Below are 27,831 nucleotides of genomic sequence, written 5' to 3'. Positions count from 1 at the left end.
GTGCACTATGGCCTAATCATTCGGCTACAATAGATGTGATTAATTGGCCTCCCGACACCATTAGCTGGCGCGATCACAGTGTTCTAGCTTATAACTGCTTTAGATTAAATATCTTTTGCGATATAAAATCCGACATCTTTGAATCCTTCCTCATAAAAAGGCGTTACTCTCTCTCTACCGGCGACGCTAGTTATGTGTAAATTAATATTACCAGTGCCAAGTGATATTGATATCGTTACACCGATACTATCGGTGCATCATTAATGACGATATTAGAATTAAACCGAAATCTTTGTATCGATACATGTCAAGAGACTCATATCTTATAAAAATTGCGATCTTAGAATTAAACGGTGATATCGGATTGTTCCGTAAATTTGAGAGCAAATTTTCTATGCTGCGAATTATCCTTCGAGAGAATTATATGCTATCAATTTCGACATTCATTACTCTTTTCGGAACTCCTTGTCCTGAAACCTTTTCTTTTCAGTTACAAATCTGAAAGTACTTCCAATAATTTTTACATGTATTTTCCGACAGAAGGAAAAAATTATTTTCGTACTTATTAAAAAAAAGAAAAAATTTGAACAACCCAAAAAGACGGCAAAAAGTCATCAAATATACCGGAGGATACATTGTTAATTAATGCGCATTTCATTTTGCTGCAAAATGAGATACGTCTTTTAATTTTTGCAAATCTGTCGGCGAATTTATGACATCGCCTAATAATGGCACTAATAATATTAAATCTACAAGATCCGCGACACCGGTAGTGACGTTGATAACACTTTTTTTACAAGGGCTGTTCACAACGCAGTCTCTCGAACGGATGAACAAATTAAAAACATGTACATATATACAGTTTCTCTTTTTCTCTTCTTTTTAACCAGCCTGCAGAACGTTAGGTGGTGACGGAAAACACGAAGACTGGAGAGTAGCTCGTGATATTTTTTTTTTTCTTTTTTCTTGTCTTAAGTGTCATTGACAATCGTAAACGATGGATACATCGATTCCTCTTGACAGTTCGTTACGGCGTAAGTTTAATTTGATTCTGTTTTTCTTTTTCTTTCTTTCATTTAGATCACGGTTGTTCGTATCGTACAGTCGTTCTCGATATCGCACGCGAGGGCTTGACATCGGCGCGAATTCGATCATTTGCGAAGCTCGCATTAAGGTAACGTAACGATATAATAAGATATTAATAATTAAATTAAATGTCCACCAAGACGCAATAGCAGACATTGGAGGTATCGACTGATCACCCGAGAATGCACTGAGAAAAAAAGAAAAGAGATTAGTCGTCCGACACAAATATATATTCTCGACACATATCCCGTCGCCTGATAAATAGCAATAAACAATTTTCTTGGAAAGAAGAATTGCCACCGATTTGAAAGAATTTCGTTTACTCAATCCGACGTTTAATTAGATTTTTTAGTCCCACTGCATATTTCTTTGAGCCAACTAATTCTTTTTTTCCCAGTGCCTGAAATCTTGAAAAGATATGCTTCCAACTTACCGTGTCGCTAAAGTAAGTTAAAGGTCCTTTAAGCCTTCAAGACTACCTATTAATTATCGAGATAAAGGCTTTGGATGTCATTTGGATAATATCAGCCGGTAGAATTATTGCAAACGCGGTCGAAAATTCGCCCATCGATATTAAGTTACTTTCACACCACTCCGAAGCTCTCGGGACTGCTTAAAGACTCATTCAGACATATATCCGTACCGTATCCCTTCAGTGAGCATATTTTTTTAGAGTCACATCAGTGTGTCAATCCTCTGTACGGATCTGCACGGATGCAGCACGGATACGGCACGGATAGGGAACGGATACGGCACGTATACGCCCGAATCAGCCTTAAAAATACCGAAAGCCGATAAACCCGAGCGTCTCGAGATCGAAGGTAACTTAAACACGGCCTCTCTAGATTACTTACGACTACCTTATCCTACAAACGAAATGGGGAGACGAATTCAGCTCGATCGGAAAGCGTATGAATGAAAGTGCGGCTGTAATCAACGAGGCGGAGTACGATGGAAAATTTCTTCTTTAATTTCTCTCGCCCAAAGGCGCAAAAGGACGTCGATCGCCGTGTAAATAATAAAATTAATCGGTTACGACCAACGTGAGAACACATTTTGATATTACGCGTATACATATATTACATATATTATATATGTATAATATATATAATATATATGTATTATTGTGATGACAGACTCGCCTCCGGTTCGTATCGTCGCGCGTCTTACAAAACTTCCTCTCGGGATCGAATAGCATCTCTTACAATGTAAACGTGACTCAAATTATAACAACAAAGCGCCATACTTCTACTTGGTAATGTTGCTACGAGTTAATAACCTCTCGCTTCGTGCGACGCAACGTGGCTTTATGTACGGAGGCCTCCGTATAACGGATTATCACGCAATAATTGCGTTACGCGGCCTTAGTTGACTAGTCTCGTTTATCACGGAATTCGGCTAACTAATGTATAAACTTCTTCGGGTTAAGTTTGCGAGGCGAACGGGAGCTTTCTCAGCGCGTCCCTAAACGAAGGCGAAAACGCGGAGGACATTCTTGCGAGTCCTGGACACCTCTCTTTTTATGTATTTCTCTTTTCTCTCTCTATTTCTCGTCGTTGTCTGTTTATTACCAGGCACAAATCGACGGTCGGTGGAAGCGATCGCGAGGAAATGCCGAGCGGCCGCCATCTTGTCCGAGAGGGACCATGGCGACTCTTAGGAGGAACCAATATCGTTCATCGATTTCTGTCGACTAAACGAAGACTGGGACAAACGATGACGGTGAAAATTGACGCTTATTTCAGATTTGTTCCTGGCTCGTGCCTAACCTCGTGGGTTTACGGTAGCAAGTCGCAGCAAGGGCAACGGAAGCGATCGCGCGGAAATGTTAATCAGCCGCCATCTTGTTCTCGCGAGGAGCAACTCTTCGGAGGAACTATTATCTCTTATCGATTTACACCGGATAAACGAGAAACGGGATAGCCGCTAGTAGCGGGAATTTGCGCTTATTCCTTTTTACAGCTTTTCCTACATCTGGCTCGGGTCTAAGACTTTACAATCGATCGGAAATCGAGTACCAGTGAAGAAATGCTAATCAGTTGTCGTATGATCTGAATGAGTAGAGATTTTTCGAAGGATCACTTATCAATTTATGCCGAACAAACGAAAGTCGGGGTATCCGCTAATTGCGACAATTTACGCTTATTTCAGATCTTCGCTAGAGCTGGCTAGTGTCTAGGGCTTTACAATCGATCGAGTCATCAAGGAATCGAAAAGGACCAACTAAGCGTTCCATTCGAAGAGAAACGATCTCCTTTTCTCTAGGTTTAAATATATCGTGTCCTATGTATTGACGTCGATTATTCGACAATGATTAAACTCGTTCACTATCGGATGTAAGTTTTTTCGACAGTTTTGCTTGGAATGGAGATTTTCGGAAAATGAGAGCTGACGCTACTCAGCGTTTAAGCGATTTAGTGTCATCCTTTAAATCGAAATAGTAAAGTCGCGCCCACCGCCTCTTTACTCCGCTAATTCGACTACTTGGACAGTTAATTTTTTTTTCCTTGAATTTCTATCGCCTCATTTGCACAGCATCGTCGCTTCCAATCAATTGTCGAGACGTTTACAATTTATATATTACTTTAACGAACTTAAATAATTATTAAAAAAAAAATGTCGGTGGCGCCATATATAATGTGCCTCTAATTTGGCTGTTGCAGCAAAACAAATTTACGAGGTTGAAATCAAGGTTTTGTTTACCAATAATTGTTCAATTATATTAACAGCGGGTGTACTGGTTATGCTATGCAATACGAATTAAAAAATATATTGTTCTTGAGTAAATTATTGTTGTTAACGTTTTGTTCGACTCGCCGACGGTAAGATGCCTGTTGACGTTATCTTATAGTGATTAAAATCTGCAGTCGTGGCTTTACACTGTTTGCCAATTTGATTGTACCGCAGGATGACCAGATCTAGTTAACTAATAAATTAAATTAAAGGAAAAAAGAGTCAACAAGAAAAGAAAGAGAACGAGGTCAATAGGTATATACAGTTGCCCTCACTTCGTGCGGTTCTTTAAATAAATAATGGTAAATGACATCAATTGTCCACGTATGCGGTTGCATTCGCCTGACCGGATTTTGCAGAAGAAACAGAAAATCCGCAAGAACATAAACTGTACGTATAAATGAGGTCAAACTCACGTTAGAAGTCAATGAATATATTATTTCTTTTTCCTCTTTTTTCTGTTTTTTTTTTTAGTTCGTTTTAGTCTAGCGGTGCTTATGAAATATTCTCATTAAGTGAACCCTTCACAAGTCTGCTTTATCGTATCAACGACGAAGCAGGCAGCGACGAAAGTGGAAAAACAATTGTTTGCTCGGTGAGCCCTGATTGGGAACGATAATTTAAATCGACAGTGCAAAGCATTCGCCCTGGGCGAAGTGACCCCGGGAGATCAGCTGACTTCCCCCACTCCGTCGCTTATTCCCTTCCCTGATTGGTCAACTCCCCCCCACTTCTCTCCCTGTCCCTTCGGTTGTAGACAACCCAAGAGTGAGAAGCAAGGACAGGTAAAATAAAAAAAAAGCTGCCGTTTCTAGTGAAAATCGCATATCTAACATTCATTCCATCACTAATCGTCGATTAAGTACATAAATTAACCCTATTAATTTCCCACATTACTGACAAGTCAATCAACAGAATTCCTGGCGTGACATGAAATGAAGTCTGCAAGATTCTTCTTTTCAGTAACATACAAAAGAAAAAGGAAACTAGCTTCGATGCTAGTTTTCTCCGTAGAGGAGAAAGCTATTCGAGATCCCGGAGTCACTTCACCGATCACCGATAATCAGCTGATATCAGATTCATACACTTATCAGCTGTATTGATCTTGATTTGACTATACCTTCTTCGGATCGGTTGGAATTAAAACCAAAAAAAAAAAGCGGCGAAACTTTCAGTCGGCGTACGCGACACACTTCGACGTGTCTTTCCTTCCTTTTTAAATGCTCAAGTCGAGGTTTCCAGAATCTCGCGAAATTCGAGTCGCGATTCGCAAAAGTGTACGGACAAGTTACAGGGTGCATCTGCTCTCAGTGTTTCAGGGAAAATCGGGAAAATCGCGAAATCTCGCGAACGCAGAACGGACAGGATTAACGACGACCCTCGTTGCCTCGTTTTGGAGCGCACCCTCGCAAATACCTTCAATTTACCTCTAAATACATTACGTTTCTGGGTCGGATCGAAGGTCCGACACGACTCGATACTCGCAAACCGTACATTACAACTTAAGAGTCATTACTACCTAAATATTGTTGCCTTTCCTCGAGTTCAATGTTAAATAATCCAAGACTAGCACACTCGCCCAGGTCCTGCGGAGCCACTCCGAGATTATTTCGCCGGAAATGGTCTCCATGCCTTTAAACGATAATTGTTAAGAAAGAACGGAAAGAGTCTTACACATCCGGATTAATCCGGCGGAAGGCATTACAAGTTTTACATATCCGAGTCTCCGTACAATAAGTTTCGTAAGAACATACACATGGTGTAAAATCTCGCCGAAAGTGCAACGCGATTACTCGTTTGAACATTTCTCCACCCTGAGCGAGAAATTGATACAAAACCATAAGAAATTCTTCCAGTCTTCATTTTTCACCGCGAACCAACGTTACTTTGCAAAACGTTTAAATACCGAAAATCTAATAATAATATAAGATGAAAACCAGATGAAGTTGAGCTCAAGAAATTTCTATCAGTTTCGTTCAATCAGTCCCACAATTTCTTTGGCTGATAACAGAGAGTCAACATCTTTACGTCACGAGAATTCCCCTTTTTATAGAAAGTAATAGTAAGTGGTCTTTTCGCTCAGGGTATTTTCTTTCTTTTCCGTGATGTCTCCCGAGATATGCAAAATCTTTCCGTGTAATTCTTAAGCCGCACGTTAGTTTTCAGTGTACATACACTACACGAATGCCGAGAGAGCAAGCACACCGTGCCAATTGCACCTCGCCGATTATTACACGTGGGAAACTCGCATTTAGTATCAGCCGATATTAGCAGCGTTAATAGCTCAGGATTCTCGCGTTACAAGAAGCAGCGTCTCTCTTGCACGTAATAAATACATTTTAAAACAAAATAAACCGCGTGTACGGGTTAACAACTAAATGTGAAACATTGCACGCTCGCCTACCGAGTCGTCCCTTTTCGCGCGGGAATCAAGCTCCGTGTTAATATACGTAGTATAGTCAATATGTCAAGCGGACTAAAGCTCTAGCCGAGACTCTGTCGTTAATGGGACAGTCATACTCATGAAACGTAACCGCAAAAGTGAAAATTATAAGCCAAACAAAGTAATAAGACAAGTCAGAGTGGCATCCAACGCACTTTCCTTCGTCGCGTTCAGCTAATTCTCTCATTTTTCCTTCGGTCGATATTTTCCTCTCTCTGAATATGAATTTAAATTTCGATTATTTCGCTGATCGAGAAGAAAGGATATTGCAGGATCTCGAAACAGAAATTATAAGCGAATTTCTTTTTATCTTACCATTAATGGATTTTACTAATTTTACTAATAATTCACCATTAATGGAAGGTGATATTTCGGGTGGTAAATTGCGTTTGAACGAAAATGTCCATATTGGTATTATTGAACCGAGGGTGGCGTAGAACGCATTGAAATATGTTTGCGTTTGCGTTCAGGAGTATGATCGACCTTTTACTCAAGACCCTCTAGAATTACAGGTCCAAGGATCCACAGCCTCCTTTTCCCGGAAGATCCTCTCTGCGAAGGTTCGTTCCGAGGTGATGCGAATCCGTTTGAGGTGCATCTTTAGGTTCCTCTTATAATGGCGCACTTTTTGGGCCCTTTCTTGTGACAAAGTTCGGATAAATTCGGGGCTCCGTCGAATGATTGCACGCTCGAAGGCAAGCAGGATGATTCTTGGGACTGGCTTTCAATTTTGTGCTTAATGTACAAACTAGAAAAAAAAAAAAGAAACGTGCTTTCGTAAACCCGAACGGAGGAATCCGCTATAAACATGGACATACAATTAAATTCTTACTCTGCACCGTGTGAATAACATTCTGAACTATTGACAAGCATTAATCATCATTTAAGAGAGCCTGCTCAAGAGCACAGCGAATTTGCGTGACGTCCTGACTTACAAATCTGAATCCGAATGAATGTCAATAGATAATTTGTAAAGATTCTTCCGGGTACATCAGCCAATATCGAGACTTCGATTATCAGCAGCTGAAACAGTTGGGCATTTAAAAGAGCCAGCTTTTTCCCCGTCTGAAAGAAATCCCACAAAGGATTCCTTTATATCGATTAGCTCGACTGGCATTTAAAAACAATTTTCCTATCTTCCTTCCGGAGGTAATTTTCCTCTCCTTGTAAATTCTTGCGAGGGTACGTCAATATGGACGATTTGTCATGATTGGTTGTATAACCACAGAGAGGAGGTAGAATTAATAATCGCCTCCACGTTCGATTTTACGAAAGCACCCACGGTCCGTTACCAATCTCGTCGGATTGTACCCATCGCGAAGTAAAAAACCAAAAAAAGAAAGAAACAACACCCTCGGACGAAAATGGGGAGAAACCAATACTAAACGTAAACTCGGTAACACCAAACTCGGCCGTATGGTTGTAAGTCAATTTTGTCACCTGGAAACCTTACAGTAATGACAACTCGCTTGTCACTGTAATCCGTAAATACAACGTAGCTTCGATTTATAACGTCGAGGGAGGTGAGAGCGGCCCCCTCTCGCGCGAAAGTCTTTTTCAAGTTTTACACGAGTGTTTTCAGCTACTAGAAAGCCTACGTACTTATTCGATCCAAAAAGGTATCACATTCCTAGTTGGCTGTGGTAGAACTTCGTCGATTGTAACGCAAAAGAGGATTTCTGCAGGATCCCAACGTTAAGTCTCACGACTCCCTGGTCACTACCGTTGCATCCGGCATAGGCCTAAATCTGCGGCACCTGGGAAAAATAATTTCCTCGGTTATTCTCGATTGTCTAAAATTCCACAAAAAATATACTTGGCCCCAAAATCTCTAACGAGTACGAAGAAAATTACATCAAGGCCAAAACGTATCTCCCAATCGTCCATCCACGCTCTAACCACCCACTCAAAGTAAAACAGTCAATCAAAAAGGACCTCGCAAACCTGAATCCAGAATAGGATTAAAAACGATCAGGTGGTACGTTTAGTGTTAAAATGCTCCACTAAAAAGGACCTGCCAGGACCCTTGTAGGGTCTGACGACTCAATTAGACAAGCGTTATTTTACATTTATTATTTCTAATATACCTAACGTTATTTTCTGCTACTGCAATTCGACAAACGTTATTTTACATTTATTATTTCTAGTATACCTAGCGTTATTTTCTGGTACTGCAATTCGACAAGCGTTATTTTACATTTATTATTTCTAATATACCTAGCGTTATTTTCTGCTACATGAGGCGGTAGTGTCGTCGGCGGAGGCGGAGGCTGAGGATTCGGTGGCTCGCTGCTGTCGGAGTCGTTGTCGCTGCTCTCCTCGTTCCTCTTGCCAGCCTCGCCGAGGAGATGCGAAGGTACACCCCTGGGGTAGAATCTGGAGAGGACCTCGGAGTTGGGCCTCGTCCTGCGTTGAGGCCTCTGGAACCTCAGGTTGAGCTGGCTGACGTCCGTAACGTACTTCTCGCTGAGTCGGCGTCGTCGAAGGGCCGGCGTGCACCCGGTCAAGTTCTCCTCGTCGGTGGAGCTGGTGGACGTCAGCGGAGGTACAGGAGGTCGAGCGTCCGGCAGCGTCAAGCAGCGTCGCAGCGTCGGCGCCTCCGGCAGCACTGTCAAGGATTTGCCTTTGGTAGCTAAAAGTGTTGTCGGTTAGTGATGGCATGGAGCTAATTAACGGGTTAATGCGTTAATGGCGAAGCGAAGAACCCACTATCGACCGCGGCTAAGATGCACTCTAAGGATTGTACACCCTGAGCGAAAAAATTCTCATTCTAAGCCTTCAGCAAAAAGCTTTGTTGCACCCACCGTTTTTAGCGTGAGATTTCTTAAAGCAATATAGAAGCGGCATCCGAGAGGTAAATCGTTGTAATAAGCCGTAATTTAGTTTGATCTTGTTTCGTTAACGATAGCAAGGAAAAATCAATTGGTCACAAAAATTCCCTTTTTTCTTTTTTTTTATATATTGAAAGTAAGGTTTTCACTCAATGTAGAGCTCAATCGAATGTTGGCACTCCTTAACATTTGCATTCGAATGGGGCAACAGAACTCAAAGTCTATACAGCACAATCATGTACTCTACGGTTAATCACATGTTCAATACAAAATCAGTTTCGTGACAGCGATTACAAATCATTATTGTAATGTGCATTAATTACAGCTAACGAAAGAAAATGATAACATGCGATTCGCTTAGCAGTTTTCTTTCTCTAATAGGGTAGTGAGTAGCGAATCGTGATCGATTGAAAATGGACCCTGGATGAAACACTTGATTGTGATTACTTGATGCGACATAAGAAAAAGGAAAAAAAAAAACTTCGGCGATGACGATCGCGTTAACAAGCCCGTCTCTTAGAAACAAAAGCGAATCTCTGTGGCTTAAAATTTATTTCAAACATGTGAAGTATATGTACTTTGACCACTACACCCTGCCTATCGTTATTAAGAAAAGTCTAAGACTAATTCTAAGCGAATGTTAATTCCCTAGGACAAGCGATGCAAATATCTTCCACATGCGTTAATTCTACGTCCCTTCATGACTCCAAAGTACGCTTCGTCCTTGAAAGAGAGAGAGAGAAAAAAAAGGTGCTAATCCATTCTATGGAACAAGATGAGTCAAGTCGCAGTGTAGATGTGAATTTTTGACGAGCACGCCAGATGATAAGTAGATTCGACGTTATGGCATATCAATTTTAGTCTGCGTGAAAACGTCGCGCCGCTGGCGAGAGAGAAATTAATTGTTATGAGTATAAACGGAGGTATCTGATAACGCATTACTTACTTCTTAAGTGAGGAATGTGGAGCGCTCCATCTTTTTAATCAGACTTTTTTTTTTATATATATGTATATAACTTCGACTTAGTAGTACAATCTTTATGGCGACTAAATTACTTTGGATATCTGTCCGAGCTTTATGGCAGTGACTCCGCACATGGCCGTAGAAACTCTCCCGTTGCCCGGCATAATTAAACACGACGTATTCGTCCCGAGCAACGAATAATTTCACGTTATTCATCACTCCCGGGTGACCTCGAGTAGCTTGAAAATCACGTAACACAATAGCAGGAGTCAGGAATAACTCGCCTCGGTCACAAATCTCACACTCCTCGGGATACGTCCCACTCTGGAACAAGTGTCCTTTAGGAGCGACTCCTTTTCTCTCTCTCAAAACTGCGATTTCACTCTTTATACACGTCCCTGCCATTTTTCACTTTTTCTACATCTTATCTGTGAAAAAAAAACGTACAGTTACAGTTCTAATCTACGATCAGAAATTCACATCTCGCTGGGACTTGAACTATCAACGTAAAATAAACGAGGTTTTAGCTCTCAGCCATTTCCCGCAATCTGTGTCTAACTCTTCGTCTACGACTTCCACTTGTTTCTGCGAGTGTTGCTATAATTTGCCTCCTAACTGCGAAAGCACTCCCACTTGATCGATTCATAGTGGGAAGGATTGAACTGTAACCGATAACCAAATTTTAATCGCAGCGTGAATTACTACGGAGAATTTTAAATAGTACATTCAGGTAGATTTAACGTTTATCTTGACTGATTTTTAAATAATGCATGTTTAGCCAATGTACCTAGTCCATCGAACACCATTACATTATCGTACGAGGCACGTGTAACACTTTTGCTACTAAAGCATCAGTCGAACATGCAACTTTGCATATTTTACTCAAAATAAACACGACGGACCCAATCAGGTTTACAGCGATACACTTTGAAATTTTCACCACAAAGGAGAAACACGATGGAAGGGAAAGAAAAGCTCACACAGAAGATCGAAGGACCACCGTAGGAAAAAGAACGCATGCTCTCACCCGGTCAATCTAATAGAGTACCAAAGAAATGACATTATAGAGCTACGTAGTAGAGTGTAAATCAGGAACAAAAATCACAGACTGCGAGTAAACATTGATACAGCACAGAAACACATTAGACAAAAAGACGTAGTGAAAACGTAATATCATTTCTGGTAACAGAAGCCACCGAGGTTATCTACCACTATTCTACTCGGGAACAAAATTAAACTTTTTCTGCGTCTGCTAGAATTTCCAAACCCCAGCTTCATCGTGACATTTCAGTTTGACACAACGAAGCAAAGCAGTTTTCGAGTTTTCTCAAAAAGTGAACGAAAAAACGCTCGCCACGAAGTAATTAAAGAAGCTCCCACGTCGATATGAAACTAAAACTAACCCCACATTTCGTGCCAAATCAGCCAACGGCGACACGAGTGGCTCTGGCGGAAAAATGGAACCCTTTCAAACTTTCAAAACAATCGCCACGTCTAAAAATACACGATAGTCCCAAAACACTTATTAACCACCGAGACACCTACTAAACACCTTACAAATATTAATAAATAAAAACAAGACCGGTAACCCCCGACTGTGTTTACACCTATCCACAAATAGTGCCATATTTGAGTCATATTCTAAGCTCCGCCATATTGGATAATCGCGTTACATTTTCCCGCAAGGATCGCTAGTATCGCAATCGACTACCTTGAAAAGGAAACATGGAGTCAGAATTTTTTACACAGTAAATTCGTAGAGTGGAAGCTTCTTATGCTACTTCATGCTCATAGGCTTAAACTAACCTGTATCTCTATCTTTGGATTGCATTGTCGGTGCTGGAGACTTATCAGGCTCACTTCCGGTCCCGGTTTTGGTATTTAACGTGTTCGTATCCGGCGTGGACTCGGATAGTGAACACTTGGGACTTTTGACCGGCACCGGTATTTTACTGTAAGTGACATGCGGCCTGGCAGGAGCCTCCTTTTCCTTATTATTGTCCTTGTGTTCGCGCAAGGGCATGGCACTTGGAACGGTAGTCGCAGTCGACGCGTTCCCCAGAGTTCCGTTCGGCATTCCGTTCGAGGGGGCGCGATTCTCCGTGGCATCGTAATACACCGAAGACTCCTCCGGTCCAGGATTTGGACTCGCCGGACTACCTATAGTGCCATTCGTCAACTTCCCTGAAATCGCGAAAAAGACTTATTAAATTACACGCGTTAATTACCAACATGGAAATATACATACTTCCAAAATTGCATAGAGATAAATACACTAGTTAAGGTAACGAGAAAGTGGCGACACACAGATCTCGTTTATGAAACTTTTCTCTGAACTGGGTGTATCGAATAGTTTCAAAGAATACAACGTGAATATGGATGCTTTAAGGAAGGCCCTGACACCCGTGAAATTTAATTTCCTTTTTCTAACTTGTTTATAGATATTTTTTAATTGTTATCAAAAATTTAATTCCATGCGTATTGAGACGTTCCTTATAGACGTCCATATTCACGTCGTAAGTTTTGAAACGAATCGATACACCCAGTTCGGAAAAAAGTTTTACGAACAATTGTTCCCTCAGATGTCACTTTCACATCCCCTTAAAATGACGTCAAAGTGACGTCTGAGATATAAGAGTTTAAATAAAAATAAACACTTTCATAGTTTAACTATTGGCTTAGCAACTAAATGATTGCGGATTTTGTCGATAGATGGCATTAAAAAATCTGCAATCACTTAGTTGCCAACCCAATAAATCGGGGTACTCGGTAGAGTTTCGCGCCAGGTCACTAATTTAGAAATTAGTGCATGGATTAGTCCTTGGCATCGAGCTGCCAGAGGTGAATGCCTTCTCACTATACTGGCCATATCTGCAGGGGAGGCATTCACGTCCTCCATGTACTTGGCGAGAACCTCGACCGCGTTTGAGATCCTAGGCTAAAGGAGTGTCTTTTCTCCGTACTCTGCAACGGCTCCTTGTCGGCGCTGGTTTGTACGACCGTGGCACCGCCAGTGGCATCCACTACTCTGATTTCCAGTCTTCCCGCGACTGCTTGTTCCTCTTCGTCGCCGACCGGAGTTTCGGGAGCCGTGCTAATCGAGGCGAACGCAACCGCGGGGACACTCGCCCGCCTCGCCGGAGGACTCTCTTTCGGCTCGTCGTCTCGTGTGGCAATATTCCTCATCACGTCGACTTTGTACAATGAATCGTCGAAAGCTGCCTGTTGGACCTGGAACCAGAGGCGACGATCATTCAAGGAACCATTTTAAAATCCAGCGATTAATTAAAATCAATACTCGACATTCTTACATCCCATTTCTCCAAGTGCGAAAATAGAATGAAAAAAGGATTGCGAGGGGCATGTTACCTCCATAGAAATGTAACATGAGAGTGGCAACTTCATCGAGTGAAACCACGAAAATTCTATTTTTATGTATTTATAACGGTTGCACATGAACTTAGACCGCATATTTATCGATTTTTATCAACCAGCGATTTCGTAAACGATTTCTGATCAAAGGCTGAGATTGTGTCTTGTTAAGTTTAGTACAGGTGAATGAAGTGTCAGACTTGTAAGGGAATCGGTGATCGCATTGGCGGATCAGGCTCGGCCTGTTTGAATCAACCAATCAGATCGAAGATACGACACGGGAGTGGCGCGCCTGGCCAATCAGATTCAAGAACCAGCGGGAGTCTTACAAGTGTGATTCTTTATCGCAGTAAATACAGCCAGGGAGGTGTTCGAAGATCTCGACTATTCTCCACGTCCTCTTTTTTAAAGAAATGACAATTATTCGTTAGAATGATCATCTGTTCCAACCATCCCGCCATCTTACTCAACCACCACACCTCAGTTCGTCAAGGAGCCCAAATCGACGTCTCGGAGTATCTCAAAGACCCAGTAAAGGCAAGTCAGCCATGTTGGATTGTGACGTCAGAGTAAAAAAGAAATCGCGCGAAATTCCCAGCGGGTATTCGGCTACATTATTCACATTTTCACATTTTGTGAAAACATGGAGACACGGCGTAAAACAGCGTTTACACTTGCTTAACACCAGTAATTACGAGACCAGTGTTAAATACACTGAGAAAAAAAAAGAAAAGCAAGTTAACACAATGAAATATGCATTGCGACAACGAAATCCTGCGATCAGACGCGTCCAAAGTAATGGTCAGCTGAGTAAAGAAGATTATTTTAAATCAACGCAACAATTAGTTTAAATCAATATCAATTTTTTCTTCTCAACGACACGATGGTTCCTTTGTAGTTATATACGATACAGACAACATTTACTAACGATATATACTTGTTTCAGTTAACTCTCCTTCTTTCCAGTGTAGGACGTGTAAATGTTCAAATAACTTTGCTTTACTAAGACCTTGAAAGCAGAAAAAAAATATATTAAAAAAAAAAAGGAGTATATATCGAACGAACCAAAGGTGCCTCAAGATGGCCACGAACGTGCGGCGCCAGCGCCGGTACGCTCCAAGCCCGAGGCAAGACACCCTGGAGCTCCGGGTACTTCTCGATGCCGGCGATGTTCAGGCATCTGTGCGGCGTCTGCGAGGTCGGTCTCGGTGAGTCCTCACTTATCCGCGAGAGCGCGGTCTGAGCGGTCGGCGTCGTCGTAGCCGGTTGCTGCTGCGCCGCCGTCTTCTCCTCGTTGGGCTCACCCGTCGACGCCGGCGTTGCTACGACCTCGCTACCAACTGTGGACTGGACACTGAACGTTTTACTCGTCGTACCTGGCGACTCTGGCAGAAAGCAGAGGAGAAGGAAGCCCCGGAAAGCCGCGACCGATTGAGTTCGACGACGAAATAACGAGATGACGACGAAGTTACGAGAAACGCTTTAAATCCTGTACTGCGTGTCATGCGTTTAAGGTGACGCGAGAGGTGCCGAGATAATTAATTATCATCTTGCAAAATAAACTCTAGCTGAATACAATCTGAAACAGATGTCACCGAGGTTCATTCCCCTTTTCTCGGGTCTGACTGTATAACTTGATTGTTATCATATTTTAAATTATAGAGAATGATTCCTGATGCTCTTATGGTCTAATAGCAAAATATGTGATAAGGATGCAAAGTTGATTCCGGCTTAAGTTAACTTAATAAGATTTTGATTGAAAAAGTGCAATTCTTTGAGGATCAGGAACGGTATAGGTGCCTTTAATTATGTGGTTAAATTTCAGGAAATAGATTAATGCATTTTTAAGATATGTGTATATGCGGTACTTAACCGTCACCGATTGGCAAACACCACCTTTCGCATCACCTTAATTTAAAAGAGAAAACTCGTTTCGAGAACGGGACTCCTATGTGCGATTCCTGGATCTGTACCAGTGAACATTCTTGGGAGATGCTGCGAAGCAGAAATTAATAGTGCTCTGCAATAGCGGATGAAACTGGCAAAGTAAACGAGTGAAACTGCGCGCGAACCTGAATGGCGATGTGAGACACCTAAAAATAAACCTTGCGATTACAACGATGATCAACGAAAGAGAAACTTAATTAATGACGGACGGATGACAGATGGAAACTTAAAAAGTGATAAATGAAGCTCGGAGAGCATAACTGAAAAGACGAAGTTCGACTTGGGAGGAGTAAATTTAATAATTGAATGAGAAAAATAATATCCATCAAGACTTTCGGAGACAGAAATAATGAATCGTAGTATGTTTTGATTAAGCCCGATCAATTGATTCTGGGCAATTCCTTGTGAAATTAATTCAGTTTGAACGATGTACTGTCTATAAATCTAGATGTTGTTTTATTGTAGTGTGTTATCCGTGTATGTGGAATGCAGTGTCTTCAAAAGGTGTGCCAGAAACACTTCCTTTTTGGCACACCTTCGGTCGTGCAGCTTGACCTTTTACAGTTTGTGCCAATAATACTGCATCTTCAGCAGGTGATAACGTAGACTCATTTCTTCGAGCATGCTTCTATCTCGGGTGTTTCACACTCGAAACCCCTTTCGCCCGTTCCTTGTATTATTGTAGTTTTAAATAATTGCCCAATTTGTCGAATGCTTACCTTATATCGACTATGCAGTCCGGAATGCAAATGTTGCCAATAATGCATCTCCCTTTTCCAAACTCCGACTGCGTTAGCAGTGACACTTTTCTTTTTTCAAGCGATAACAACACTTTCCCTTAATTCTCATCCCTCTTCTCACTTATCGTTCATAAATCTTTTCGATCTCAAATACAAATAATTTATTATATATCGGAATTTATATCGTTACATCTTCAACTTTTTAAAAGTTAAAATGAATGTAATGTTATCACATCAAATTAAATGAGTCTCATTATCGATACAAACTCAATCGAGTGAGTATCGATGAGACATCAAGACCAACATAGGTCCGTAGCCAATCGATAACTAAATATTACACTTAATAGATTCATTATACCCGACTTAAGTACATATAATAGCAAGTACTTGTAATCTATAATTAATAAATGACTTAAATTTTGTACTCTGTGACTTCACGCCCGTCTCTGTCTGGACTATACAAGAAATTCATTCCCACTAATGATTTTCCACGAGTTCATCGGTGCAGCTTTAAGTTCAATTCGATAATCAGTTTCGATGAAAAATTTCTTCTCATCCATATCCTTCGTCTCCATGAATAATTTGATATCATTAACTCGCATTGAACAAATCGTGTCATTTTCAAGCTCGAAGACGTTTGAAATGAAGACTATGATAAATTTACAAGGGGAAAAAAAAAAGTAATGTGATCTCTCGATCTGACACGACTTGCAATTTTCAAAGGATTGTCACATTTAAAATGAAGCAGGCCAGGGTAGATTGCGCGAATAAAAATAAATAAATGTCACAAGGAGACTCGGAAGCCGGATAATGCGGATGAACGTTAATGAATGGCCGAAAAAAAAAACTAAAATCAAAAGGCAACCAAACTGTAAGTAACTCTACTGGTCATCCCGTAGCGATCTCGTGCCGATGCGTTCGTCGAGTCGATTAAAAAAGCAAATCAAATCCCGTGTACGCGCGTATGATAATAAGTATATAACTTAAAAAGTGAAGGACTAGTGCGGGCATTCAGGCTTTTAGCGGTCGCAGTCAGAGCTTGGGTTGGCAGTGCATCAGCGTGAGAGAGGTGTGAAGCGAGGATGCCGATACAGGCCAGACGTGGCTAGAATATCAAACACAAACTACCGTCAATCATCACGAAAACAAAGTAATTCAACATAATTAATAAAGCCTCGCATGACTACAAAGCGGCGTATAAATCGCTTAGTGGATTTAAAAATTGAATAACCCTCCTGACATTAAGGTGATGTGATGTGAAAATACCTCCGAGGTTTCGTTCATGAAACTTTTCCCCGAACTGGGTGTACCGAGTCGTTTCGAACTTTTCAACGTGAATGTGGAGGCTATAACGAAGATCCTAACACCCATGAAATTTCAATTTTTATAAACCAATTTTTAAAATGCCTACAAATTTTTCTAAAAATTGGAATTTCATGGGTGTCAAGATCTGTCTTATAACTTCCATATTCATGTTGTAGAGTTTGAAACGATTCGGTATACTAAGTTCGGGGAGAAGTTTCATAAACTTCTATGACACCACTTTCGCATCGCCCTAATCTTTTCCAAATTTTTGTTACAGATATTAAAAACTGTTTCCTGGAGATTAATATAGCCACCCGGCCAGAATCACAATGCAGCTGCTATGACGAGAATTCTTGAAGAGCGAATAATCTTGTAAAATTTAATCTTCTTTTCTTCCAATTCGACGGCACAAGAGATTTTTTTTCTTTATCACTAACGAAGGATCGAATGAAAAAATCCAAGCGCTGGGGTCAAACATGTTACGAATAGTCAAGAAAATGCCAAGAGGCTAATTAAAGCCCGAGTTCCGTGAAATTATTCGCTCTTTCTAAATCTGCCTTATTAGTTGCACCGTAGTTCTAGCCATGGGTATAATAAATCTCCAAGGAACGTACTTTCAATGTCTAATACAAAAATGAAAGAAATTAATGCCAAAAACGTTATTAAATGTTTAAACGGTAAAGCGACTTACGGGCCACCCTGGACTTCATGCAAAACGAATACACGCCGGGCTCAAGGGTCATCTAAAATGGACGTTCTAGTTGGCACTGGACCATCGCATCTCGTTAACAAAAAGTACAAACAAACTCTGCCGGGATCACCAAAACACCGACGTTAAAAGCTTCCTTACGTCGCGTAACACGGAACCGACATATTCTACTCATGTCTGACCTTCTCCGCAAGGTATATTCGTCTCCATCGTTACCTGCGGAATTATCGCCGATGGATTCGTGGTTCTGTGCTCCGGACTCTGCAGGTTCTCCCCTTTCCATTCGTTGTCGGTCTCCTCCGAGTCATCGAACTGCGACTTCCACTGCGATGCCAGGGTTAGTCCACCGCCACCTCTTGTCACTTGCTGTAGAGCTGAGACATTATCGTCGTCAATTTGTGCAAACTGTGTGATGGAACAATCCCGCAACGCCGCATGACCTCTTCCTTGCTGCCGCGTCTCAGTGCGTCTTCTGAGGTCCCTTTTCAATGCTTGCCTTTGTTCCGTTACCTGCGACATGTTTTCTCAGTTACGATACACTCCCCAGAATTATGATGATCAGTTGACTGGTTAATTATGTTAAAAAAAAAAGATGCAGAACCATTTAATCGTAACATTACTCACTGACAGTTTAGTCAACTACAGTTAAACAAGGGAAAATAACTTTTATGTTATGTGCCGAAGCTCTATCATGTAATTGAACGACTGATATCACTTTGATTTCAGCCTTTCCCCAACAGATATTTAAACCGTGTATTATATTAATAAACTAATATTTCACTCTTAACCTTTAAGACATGCTATATTGACATGGTCAAATCTTGGAAATCAAGTTAATCCATGACTCCCTTAATTCCACCTTAATTCTACTTTAATTCTACCTCAAATCCACCAAGAATCTTGAAACTCACCGGACTTTGGTTTCCTACATGTTTAGTGTTCGTTACGTCGTACGAACAATAGGAAGCATCCGCTTCCGTCTGTATCCGTGGACTCGGCGGTTCGCCGGAAGCAGCTTCCGGTGCTGCCATCACTCGCAGGCGAGCGAAAGTGGCGCCGCTCGCGGACTTGCGAAGAGGCGCCGCAGCATTGGCAACCGACTTAACTCGAGGAACTTCGGACGCAGATCGAGCAGACGCCATGAGTGCGTCCCCTTCATTATCGACTTGTTTCTCCGCCGGCGTAGCCGGTGACTGCGGCTCCACGGCCATCGATACTGCACGCCTTTTCTTTGGCGAACCTATACAGTGCGATAAATCGGTTAACTTTCACTTAATTACACAGAAACTAGAAAACAAGTCCACGTCTAAAAATCAAAGATCTTAACTAAAAATAAAAGAATAGAGACAAACTGTCTCGCCAACCTTGTACAAGCGGTGTCGCTGCGACTTGTTGGCCGCTCTGTTGGTGCGTGTTATCCGTAATTGGAATCGTTGCATTGCAATTCTTGTCCCGGCCGTGGTTACTGATCGCCGAGGCGAACGGAACAGGGGAGCCCTCTATCCTCCTCTGACGGTTTCTCGCGCATATACTTTCTAAATCAAATTGTGCCTGAAACACGCAAAACGGTACCGATAGTACTCGTTGATAAAGTTCAAGTCTAGGTTTAAAGAGGCCTTAATGATCTAAATTAACTCGATCTCCCTCCGCGATGAAGTGAAGCTGTTCAATTCAATGGTTTGACTTACTTCTAACTCTTTTCTGTTGTCAGGTTCGACGTTTTCTTGATTGTTTGTATCCAAATTGGGTGTCGTTGGCGGATGATTGATCGTAGTAGCTGTCGTGAGTGCTGGAGGTGCGGTGACGGTGGGTAACGACCTGGTCGTCGGAAGTCCTTCGTTCGCAATCAAAGGCCTTTCCCAGTCGTAAGGATCGCTCGCCTTCACACCTCTGCGTGCCATACACTTCTCCAACAGACCGGCTAGCATGGTATAATCAGGCCTGTCGGCATATCCCAAACTCTGTTGACAATGAAATCACATATTAGTTAGTTCATCAACGAAATGCACCGCTCAAAACCGCTCTATCGTTATGATCAATATCGCCGCACCTGAATATGTTCCAGGAACAATTTGAGGTCAGACGGAAGGTGTTTAAGTAACGCGTGGTGGTCGCATTTCTCCTTCATTAATCCAACCTGTTGAGCATGAAACAAAAAAAGAAATAAATGCGAGATGAGTACACGAGTGTAACGTGAATTATCACTTCAATAATTGTTTCAATTCAACGGGGAGGTTACTTTTCCGCTCTACCCTGACTCTGTGGACAGTCGTATAGCATACGTGAACTCACCCTCTCCTTATCTTTTATCTTACGCCATGGAAGCTGCCCGTTGACGAATTCTGCCAACATATAAAACAGGGACCACAAGTCGTCGTGTCTTCCCATCTCCTTGTTCTTGTGAGCATTGACCGAGGCGTAACGGACGGTTCCTCTAAATCCTGCCGCTGTTCGAGGGGGCCTCACTTCACCGGTGGCCATTGTAAATTGACGAGCCAAACCGAAGTCCAACATGTATACCATCCTGGTGTTGTATGGATAACGCCCGATTGAAAAATTTGACTGTGAACACGAGTTTAGGTCTAAAACGAAGCGTATACAGTATTCATCCTGGTACCGTCAAGTCGCATACATAGACAGCCATTTTGTTGACCCAAAGATTCATAAACAGTTTCCGCTTCACATATTCACAAATCAACCGTACCACTTAATTTCGCTAATTAATGTTAAATACCATTTAACAAAATCGTGCCGTCTAAATCTTTGACTTTAATGATTATAGAGGAAAAAGAAAAGAGTACGCAGGCAAAAGTAAGGGTTACGAGTTATGTAAAGTTATTTAATCATAGCAGCGAAGTCATAGTATTTGATGATATCGATGGTCTGAATCTAAGTGATACACTATCGATGATCCTAACTGATTAATAAGTTCGCCTTAATGGTAAATACATACCGGCTTAATGTCTCTATGAAGGAAGCCCGCTTGGTGTATACTCTCTATTGCTTTCAAGATTTGAAGACCGAGTCGCAGAGTGGTCGACAGCGAGAAGGCACCTCTTGGCTGCGCGCGGCGCAGTTCCGCCAGATTTTTCCCCTGCAGCTGCATCACGACGTAATTGAATCTGTCGTTACGTCCGCAGCCTATGAATCTGCAAACGTGTTCTTTACCTGAAGCATAAAAGGATTGTTCCGCTCAGCACGAAACACTGCCAAGAAAAACGTGGAGTGGCTCATGTGACGCCAAATTTGCAAGCATATATCCGAACGTCGATACAGTCGTTTGCTGATCTGACAGGTACTGATCGGTGCCAGAAAAACAGTCACCGATGAAATCGATACTTCATTACCAATTGTGCCGATGATTATGAAAGTTGACCTAAAGCCCTTTTCCCTTTATTATGAAACAAACTTCAACTCATTGTTGTAACTTAAATGAATTCAACACAAAATATGGGATAGGTCCATATTTCAAAATATTTCTTTTACTTAAACCACATTTATAATTACCGGTACAATTATCCCTCCTTAAGAGCAACTATTTAATTGGATGATTTACCCTGAAGTTTTTTAAGCACGGCCACTTCCATCTTGAGGACTTGTTTCGGTTGACGGGCAGATTCCACCTTCAGAGCAACTTGTTCTTTCGTCATTAAATCTAGGCCCTCGTAGATCTCTCCGAATCCACCCCCGCCGATTTTTCTCATCTGTGTCACAATAGATAGGAACGATTATTAATTACAAATTATGACCAAATTCCTAACACCTCGTTACATAATTCTTCGAAGCATATCCTACATATTTGCACTCCGTTACTTCGTATACCTAATCATATCGAAACATTTTAATCTGCTTGTCAGTGAACTCATATAAATTGTCATTATACAGGCTGTTTCATTTGAATTTTGTCAGCCAAAATCATCCCGCAATCACATAATCCCAGGTGGTAGGGTTCGGCGCGTCACCCTGTATAAGAACTGGAAATACTTTTGTGGATTCAGCAATCCGTTTAAGGAATCGAGTTTTTGTAATGAGAAACCATTCGCCGATTTTCAATTACTTGCTCGCCCTGCATTTTGAATAAATCGCGTGACCTTATATGGAATCCAACATGCAAAAGTGGATCGTAAAGTGTGATCTTCGAAGAACATTCTGCAGGATTGCTTATCTCCAGAGTGTTACTATTTCCACTGCGGACAATACAGAATCAGTATCGATTGTGATCTCCCCGTTCACTGATACGAATTGTTAAAATGCAAGTGAAGTATGTCTTATCATCGATCTGAAATAAATTTATCTCCGAACAAAGCCAGAAAGGTATAGCGCTCTCCATATTTCCAAGAACCTTGAAATCAATGTACGGACAACAAATTAATTGACACCTCCATTAAGAATCCACAGTAGGCTGAAACAATTTAATAATTCATTCGTGTTTGTTAATAAGGAATTATATCGATAAACATGAATGACAAAAAAGTCATCCTCGAAGCCTATTAAACATAAGAGCTGCGAACAAAGAACAATATATATCAAAATACCGCATTATCCCGCGTCATAAAGATCAATAATTTGCTTCAAAATTGCAGGAAGGCGTCTGCAAAAAAAAACGGGAAATAAAAATAGATATAAAAGAATCGTCTTCTTTTTCTTTACAGAAAGTTGTATAAGAACTGGAATCCCAAATATACGAGCTCTGCACACGCACAGGTCGCTTGGACTTTTATTTATAGCTTGGATTTATAGCTTGAAAACGATACATTGTAGGATGGACATCAAAAATGACTTTTCCACTAGAAAAAAAAATGTAAGGATCCTAAAAAAATAAAAAATAAAAAAAGATTTTAGTAAGTAACGTTTGAAATGTGTCACTACATTCTGCATTGACCACCTCCCAACCATTGATCCGTAAAAGCTCATACCAATCCCATTAAAGTACTGCATTGACACGTCAAGCATGGACTTGGCCTAGGTTTGATTAGATTGATTGCCTAATCAGCGTCCGTCAATGTAAAAATAATTCTTCAAAGCCTTGATTAATAATTGATGTTCATTACACACTCGAAACATAAAAAGGATAAAGATAGAAAAGCTATGTAAAGAGAGGTAAAAATAACCAAAGCAAACACTTTTCACGTAGACCGGTGCTTACAATAATACACCTTAAACATTGAATAAACATGACGTGAAAAAAATTATCTCTTCAAGCAAACTTCCAGAAAAACTGTTGAAGTTCCAGTAAAAATGACGAAAGGGAGAATAGGGAGAAACGAAAAATGAGAATATTAAAAATATTCGTTTCTCTTATTTATTGAAACGGCAGTAATCAGTTGTTTGAAGCTTGGATGATTCCTAACCAAGGTAGTGATGCTCCGAAGCAATTACGATAACCCACAAATTACCTCACAGTAATTAATGCTCGGTTGCACCAACCTCCATTAATATAGCTAATTTAAATTAGTTAATCTAGGATTCAAATTTATTCATAGGTTAACTCAATCTCCGTACCAACCACCAAATATTCAATGAAGATTAACTAATTAAATAGATGAATATCACATCCATCGTTTTCTGATTGGCAGAAAACCATTTGCAACACCGTTGCACATTAATTTTAACACCATTTCAATTAAGATTTAAGTATTAATAGGATGAAGTTGGTTAATTAATTAACAATGGTTTCTTAATAATATGTTTAACCCACGGACATAGGAAATATGAATTCCCCTCTTCCGATCACTCTCTTAATATCCCTGTAAAGGCAACAAGAATAAAAGAAGGCAAACGAGAGACGACCTTTTCCCTCTCTTGCCATTTGATACCCCCTTGCCATATTGTGCTACACAGATCAGCACACAGTATTAAATTGTGATTACCTAATCATATTTAACTAACGATATAGCAATCCCAGTCGACGAAACCAATTTTTAATCCTCCTCGACATCTAGCTATGATTCTAAAGCCGAAACTCATCCCTTGTTTTTATCGTTTGAATCCTTTTTTATCCACAGTCTCTAAACAATTAAAAGACATCTTTTAACCCTAATGGTAAGATACGAGTACTAGTCTAAGTATTCAAATAATTGCTACACAACTTCGGAGCTCCGAATTCATTCAGGGTGAACATAAATCAGAAAATCCAAAGCGCTCCGGCACCTCTATGTCTCTTTCTTTTGGAGCAGCCGAAGGAAGAAGAGACTCACCACTTTCCAGCGCTCTTTAACGACGTGTCCAGGTTGCAGCAGGTCCTCGCTCGTCATGGTGTTGTTGTTATTCCGGTCCGTGTTCCCGTCGCCTACATGCCTCGGTATCGGTTCCCCAGGTAGAGTCGGGTGTCTGTAAAATCGAATCAGCTTACAGTCGATTCCATGGCCCCCCGGATCGGCGTTAACTAACGAGTCCAGACGACGTCCCGGCTGTCAGACTTTCATCTCCCGAGACGGTCCCGACACGCCCCGCAGCCCACGCACGAGGTTTTTAACCTATAACTCCGCACCGTCGTCGAGCGACTCGACGGGGCGAAATCGGTCGATAAGCGCCCCGCGCTAGGCAGCCATGATTGCGTGCGAGCGAAGGGTGCAGCCGAGCGCCGGGGGACGAGCCTCGGCGTGAATCTCGATTCGCGACTCGTGAAAATCGCGAGAGTCACGATCGAGGCTCGCGAGTCACGGCCTACGCGGCGCCCTCGAAGCTTCGAGGAGCGTTTTCGGCGCGGCGAGTTCCCGGGCGTCGCCGGGAGGAGCCTGGCTCGCACGAGGCCAGGGGGCACGAGTAACGAAGAGAGGCCCGACGACACCCGATTACCCCCGATTACCGCGACTATCGGCTCGCCTCGGTGCGTCGCGAGGCTAAGGTGCATCTCCCCCTCGCCCTCGGCCCCTAGCCCCCGCCCCCGGTGACACGCGCTCACCGAAACGGTCCAAATATAATGACATTTTATTTTTACTAACAATATCGTCTGCTAGGTGCTGACGGCTCCGGGCCAGCTCGCGCCGCCTCACCTTTCCGCCGCTGTCCCCGTCCGGCTCGGCTGAGCCTTTCTCTCGGGACCTCTCTCTCTCACTCGCCCACCCCGCCGCGCTCCCTCTCGCTCGCTCCCTCGTCCCCTCGGGCACGGAGCACCCGCGCGCGAGCGAGTCGCGACCTGCTCCCGGCGGAGCACCGATGACCGGCTACGCGACTGGATCCGCCATTCCCGGTGCGGTCTCGGCTACTCGGCGGGCACTCGCGCGGTCCTCACGACGCACTCGGTCGGCCCTCACGGAGCGCCCGTGGGGCAGCCATTTTTCGGACACAGACACCGCGGCCTCCCCTGGCTTCCCCGTCGCGCCGCCGGATGCCGCGCGTCGCGTGACACGCGCAATCGATCGCGCCCGGGACCGCTCGCCGCCGGCGGGAGCATGGCCCGCGATCTCCCAGGCGACTCGAGACGACTCTCTCCTCGCCCTCGGACGCACTGACACCAGAGTTGCGCCGCCGCGGACGCCAAAGGGATCTCGAGAACCGGGCCGAGATCGATCTCGCGGCCCGCCGGGCTTTTAAATCTTAAGGCTGGTACGACGTGTTACCAAAATGGCGGCCGCGCGACCCGTGTTCGCCGTATCTCGCCGTTGCCTATGATGCGAACGAACGTCCACGAGGAATTTGCAATTGGTTACATACTAGTGCAAAACGGTACGGCTTTCGGGACGGATTTAACATTTTCTTCGATCTCCGAGGACTCGTTCACGACCTATGGCGAGCGGATTGATGCGCGGCGTCCGCCATTTTTAAAGGGTGGCTTATTCCGTGGAACATGGCGCAGAGAGGTGTACCACTGCGCCGTCCTTTTAACGCAACCGATAGCAGAGATGAGTTGGGAGATTGCTCACGGGAAGGATCGTGCGATCGCAACCTGTGCTGCCCTCTGGTTTCGTATGTTAGCTTTCACCGTTTTTTGCCCCCAAGGGCGGCACAACGAATTTCTGATAGGAGCTCGCGTACTCGCGATGGCGGTACCATCTACCAGTCGTCGTTGGCGGCTCACGTACTCGTGATGGTAATACCATGCGGCAATTGACCGTGGTGGCTTACCTACGCTTACCGACACTGCTCGCTTTTGATGGTAAGGGAAGAACACTCGTGACGCTCCATTTGACTTTATTTACTTATCCACTTCTATTAAGTATGTACGTGAACCGCCAATGGCGATTGATAAATGGTACCGCCATCGCGAGTGCGCGGGCTCCTATCAGAAATTCGTTGCGTTGCCCTTGGGGGCGATAAACGGTGAAAGCTAATGTACGAAACCAGAGGGCAGCACCGGATGCGATCGCACGATCCTGCCCGTGAGCCATCTGCCAACTCATCTCTGCCGATAGACGCTTTCTTTTTTTCTTTTTCTTCGATTTTAAACATAATATGGAATTCTAAGGATTCACGTATCAGTTGATAACGTCGATTGAAAATAGCGCGGATTGGGTTCACTGTTTACACGCAAGTATGTATAAGCTATGTGGAACTCCGCCTGAGGGCAGTACACGAAGGTAGGACCTCAAATTATTTTTCGAACGATTCCTCCATCTACTCCCTGGCGATAAATAAGTGACCTACAATGTCGACATTGCCGGTGTTAAAGGGTTAAACGTACTCCTTATAATTAAGACTTTATAAGAGAAGATTAATAAAAACATTGATTGGAATGTAATGAGAAGTACAAGATGACACAGTTTTTAAGCAGGCTTCTTCGATACGGCTCAATTCAAGTTGTCAAGTAAGAGACGATTGCATGAAATTATACAGCTTTTGAGATTTTCTGAAATTCTCTTTACGTGTTTATTTATATGTCATAATTTACTCTGTTTCCTACAGGAATACTGGTAGTGTTCGTAAATTGCATACTGCATCGCTCTTGAAAGGTTACGAAGGCGAAGGGAAAACTACCGCAACGGTCTTGAACATAGATTATTCTTATGGACTTATGATAGATGGCTGCAGTGTGGTATGTATAACACAGTAATAGTTCACCAAAGATAATCTTATATCAAAGGAATCATTTGTTACAGTTAGGATTTCAATTAAACAATGGTATAAATGTCATTGGTCCAATGATAATATTTCCCAAAACTGTTCTAAATTGGAACATTGCTTCCTCTGAACACATGAACGAGGACAGTTTTGCATTGTTTTCTGTACTGTATCCACAAGTTGATATAATGGTAATTGGATTGGACGATAAATATCCCCATAAAGCTCCATTTTTGGAGAATGTACGAACGATATTAAAAAACCTAGACGTGTCATTTGAAATACATACTACTTCGCAAGCATGTAAAATGTTTAATTTCTTAAATGCCGATAATCGGTCTGTAGCGGCAGCTATGGTACCACCGAAAGATGTTCTATCGCATAAGATGAGGAACATACAGAAAATTCGCGCAGAGAGAGAGAGGGATGATAAATGGAAGAATGAATAGTGCCAATTAAGGAAGCCCAAGCCAAGTAGTACGCTATCTCAAACTCAAAACACTAAAAATCACCTAACGATTCCACATTTCCCGTTAGTTTCTATGCGCTAACCTTAATCTCCCTCAAAATATTACATTATGAAACTTTGAAACAACTGCGAAAATCCTGTCAAATTAAATGTATCGCTGCTCTTACTCCATCTGTACATATGTAAATGATTTAATTCAATAAAAAAAATTATTAACCCAGAATATGTCAAC

At 42.3% G+C, this 27,831-nt stretch overlaps 2 protein-coding genes across 11 annotated transcripts; one reads left to right on the top strand and one right to left on the bottom strand.

Moving 5' to 3' along the window:
- Window positions 1-2,033: 2,033 nt before the first annotated feature.
- Window positions 2,034-25,885, bottom strand: LOC105694536 (tau-tubulin kinase homolog Asator). Of its 9 annotated transcripts, XR_001103534.2 has the most exons (16): window positions 25,075-25,646; window positions 24,328-24,460; window positions 21,687-21,834; window positions 21,084-21,298; window positions 20,423-20,692; window positions 20,181-20,267; window positions 19,819-20,091; window positions 19,495-19,681; window positions 19,042-19,370; window positions 18,347-18,640; window positions 14,495-14,776; window positions 13,021-13,288; window positions 11,864-12,241; window positions 8,480-8,894; window positions 7,865-8,019; window positions 2,034-7,010 (listed from the first exon to the last, which is right to left on the bottom strand). XR_001103534.2 is itself a non-coding variant. In XM_012415305.2 (15 exons), the coding sequence occupies exons 2-15, from the start codon at window positions 24,382-24,384 to the stop codon at window positions 7,965-7,967; spliced, it is 3,258 nt and encodes a 1,085-aa protein (XP_012270728.1). In that variant the 5' UTR covers window positions 24,385-24,460; window positions 25,787-25,885; the 3' UTR covers window positions 2,034-7,964. The 9 variants fall into 9 exon arrangements, 7 of the variants coding, with proteins under 7 accessions (XP_012270728.1, XP_012270725.1, XP_012270729.1 ...); XM_012415305.2 differs by lacking the exon at window positions 25,075-25,646 and adding an exon at window positions 25,787-25,885 and having other exon boundaries at window positions 2,034-8,019; XM_012415302.2 differs by having other exon boundaries at window positions 2,034-8,019.
- A 779-nt stretch (window positions 25,886-26,664) lies between these two features.
- LOC105694609 (NADH dehydrogenase [ubiquinone] 1 alpha subcomplex assembly factor 3) lies at window positions 26,665-27,822 on the top strand. 2 transcript variants are annotated; one of them, XM_012415457.2, is made up of 4 exons: window positions 26,665-26,876; window positions 26,975-27,104; window positions 27,169-27,321; window positions 27,476-27,822. In XM_012415457.2, exons 1-4 carry the CDS (start codon window positions 26,824-26,826, stop codon window positions 27,518-27,520), a joined length of 381 nt encoding a protein of 126 aa, XP_012270880.1. In that variant the 5' UTR covers window positions 26,665-26,823; the 3' UTR covers window positions 27,521-27,822. The 2 variants fall into 2 exon arrangements, with proteins under 2 accessions (XP_012270880.1, XP_012270879.1); XM_012415456.2 differs by having other exon boundaries at window positions 26,672-26,876; window positions 27,169-27,822.
- Window positions 27,823-27,831: the final 9 nt, after the last annotated feature.

This window comes from Orussus abietinus, unplaced genomic scaffold (genome assembly GCF_000612105.2).
Source record: "Orussus abietinus isolate OABI.00-Male unplaced genomic scaffold, Oabi_2.0 scaffold20, whole genome shotgun sequence".
Taxonomy (NCBI): Eukaryota; Metazoa; Arthropoda; class Insecta; order Hymenoptera; family Orussidae; genus Orussus; species Orussus abietinus.
The sequence above is the reverse complement of the archived record's forward strand: the minus strand, read 5'-3'. Positions and strand labels throughout refer to the sequence as shown.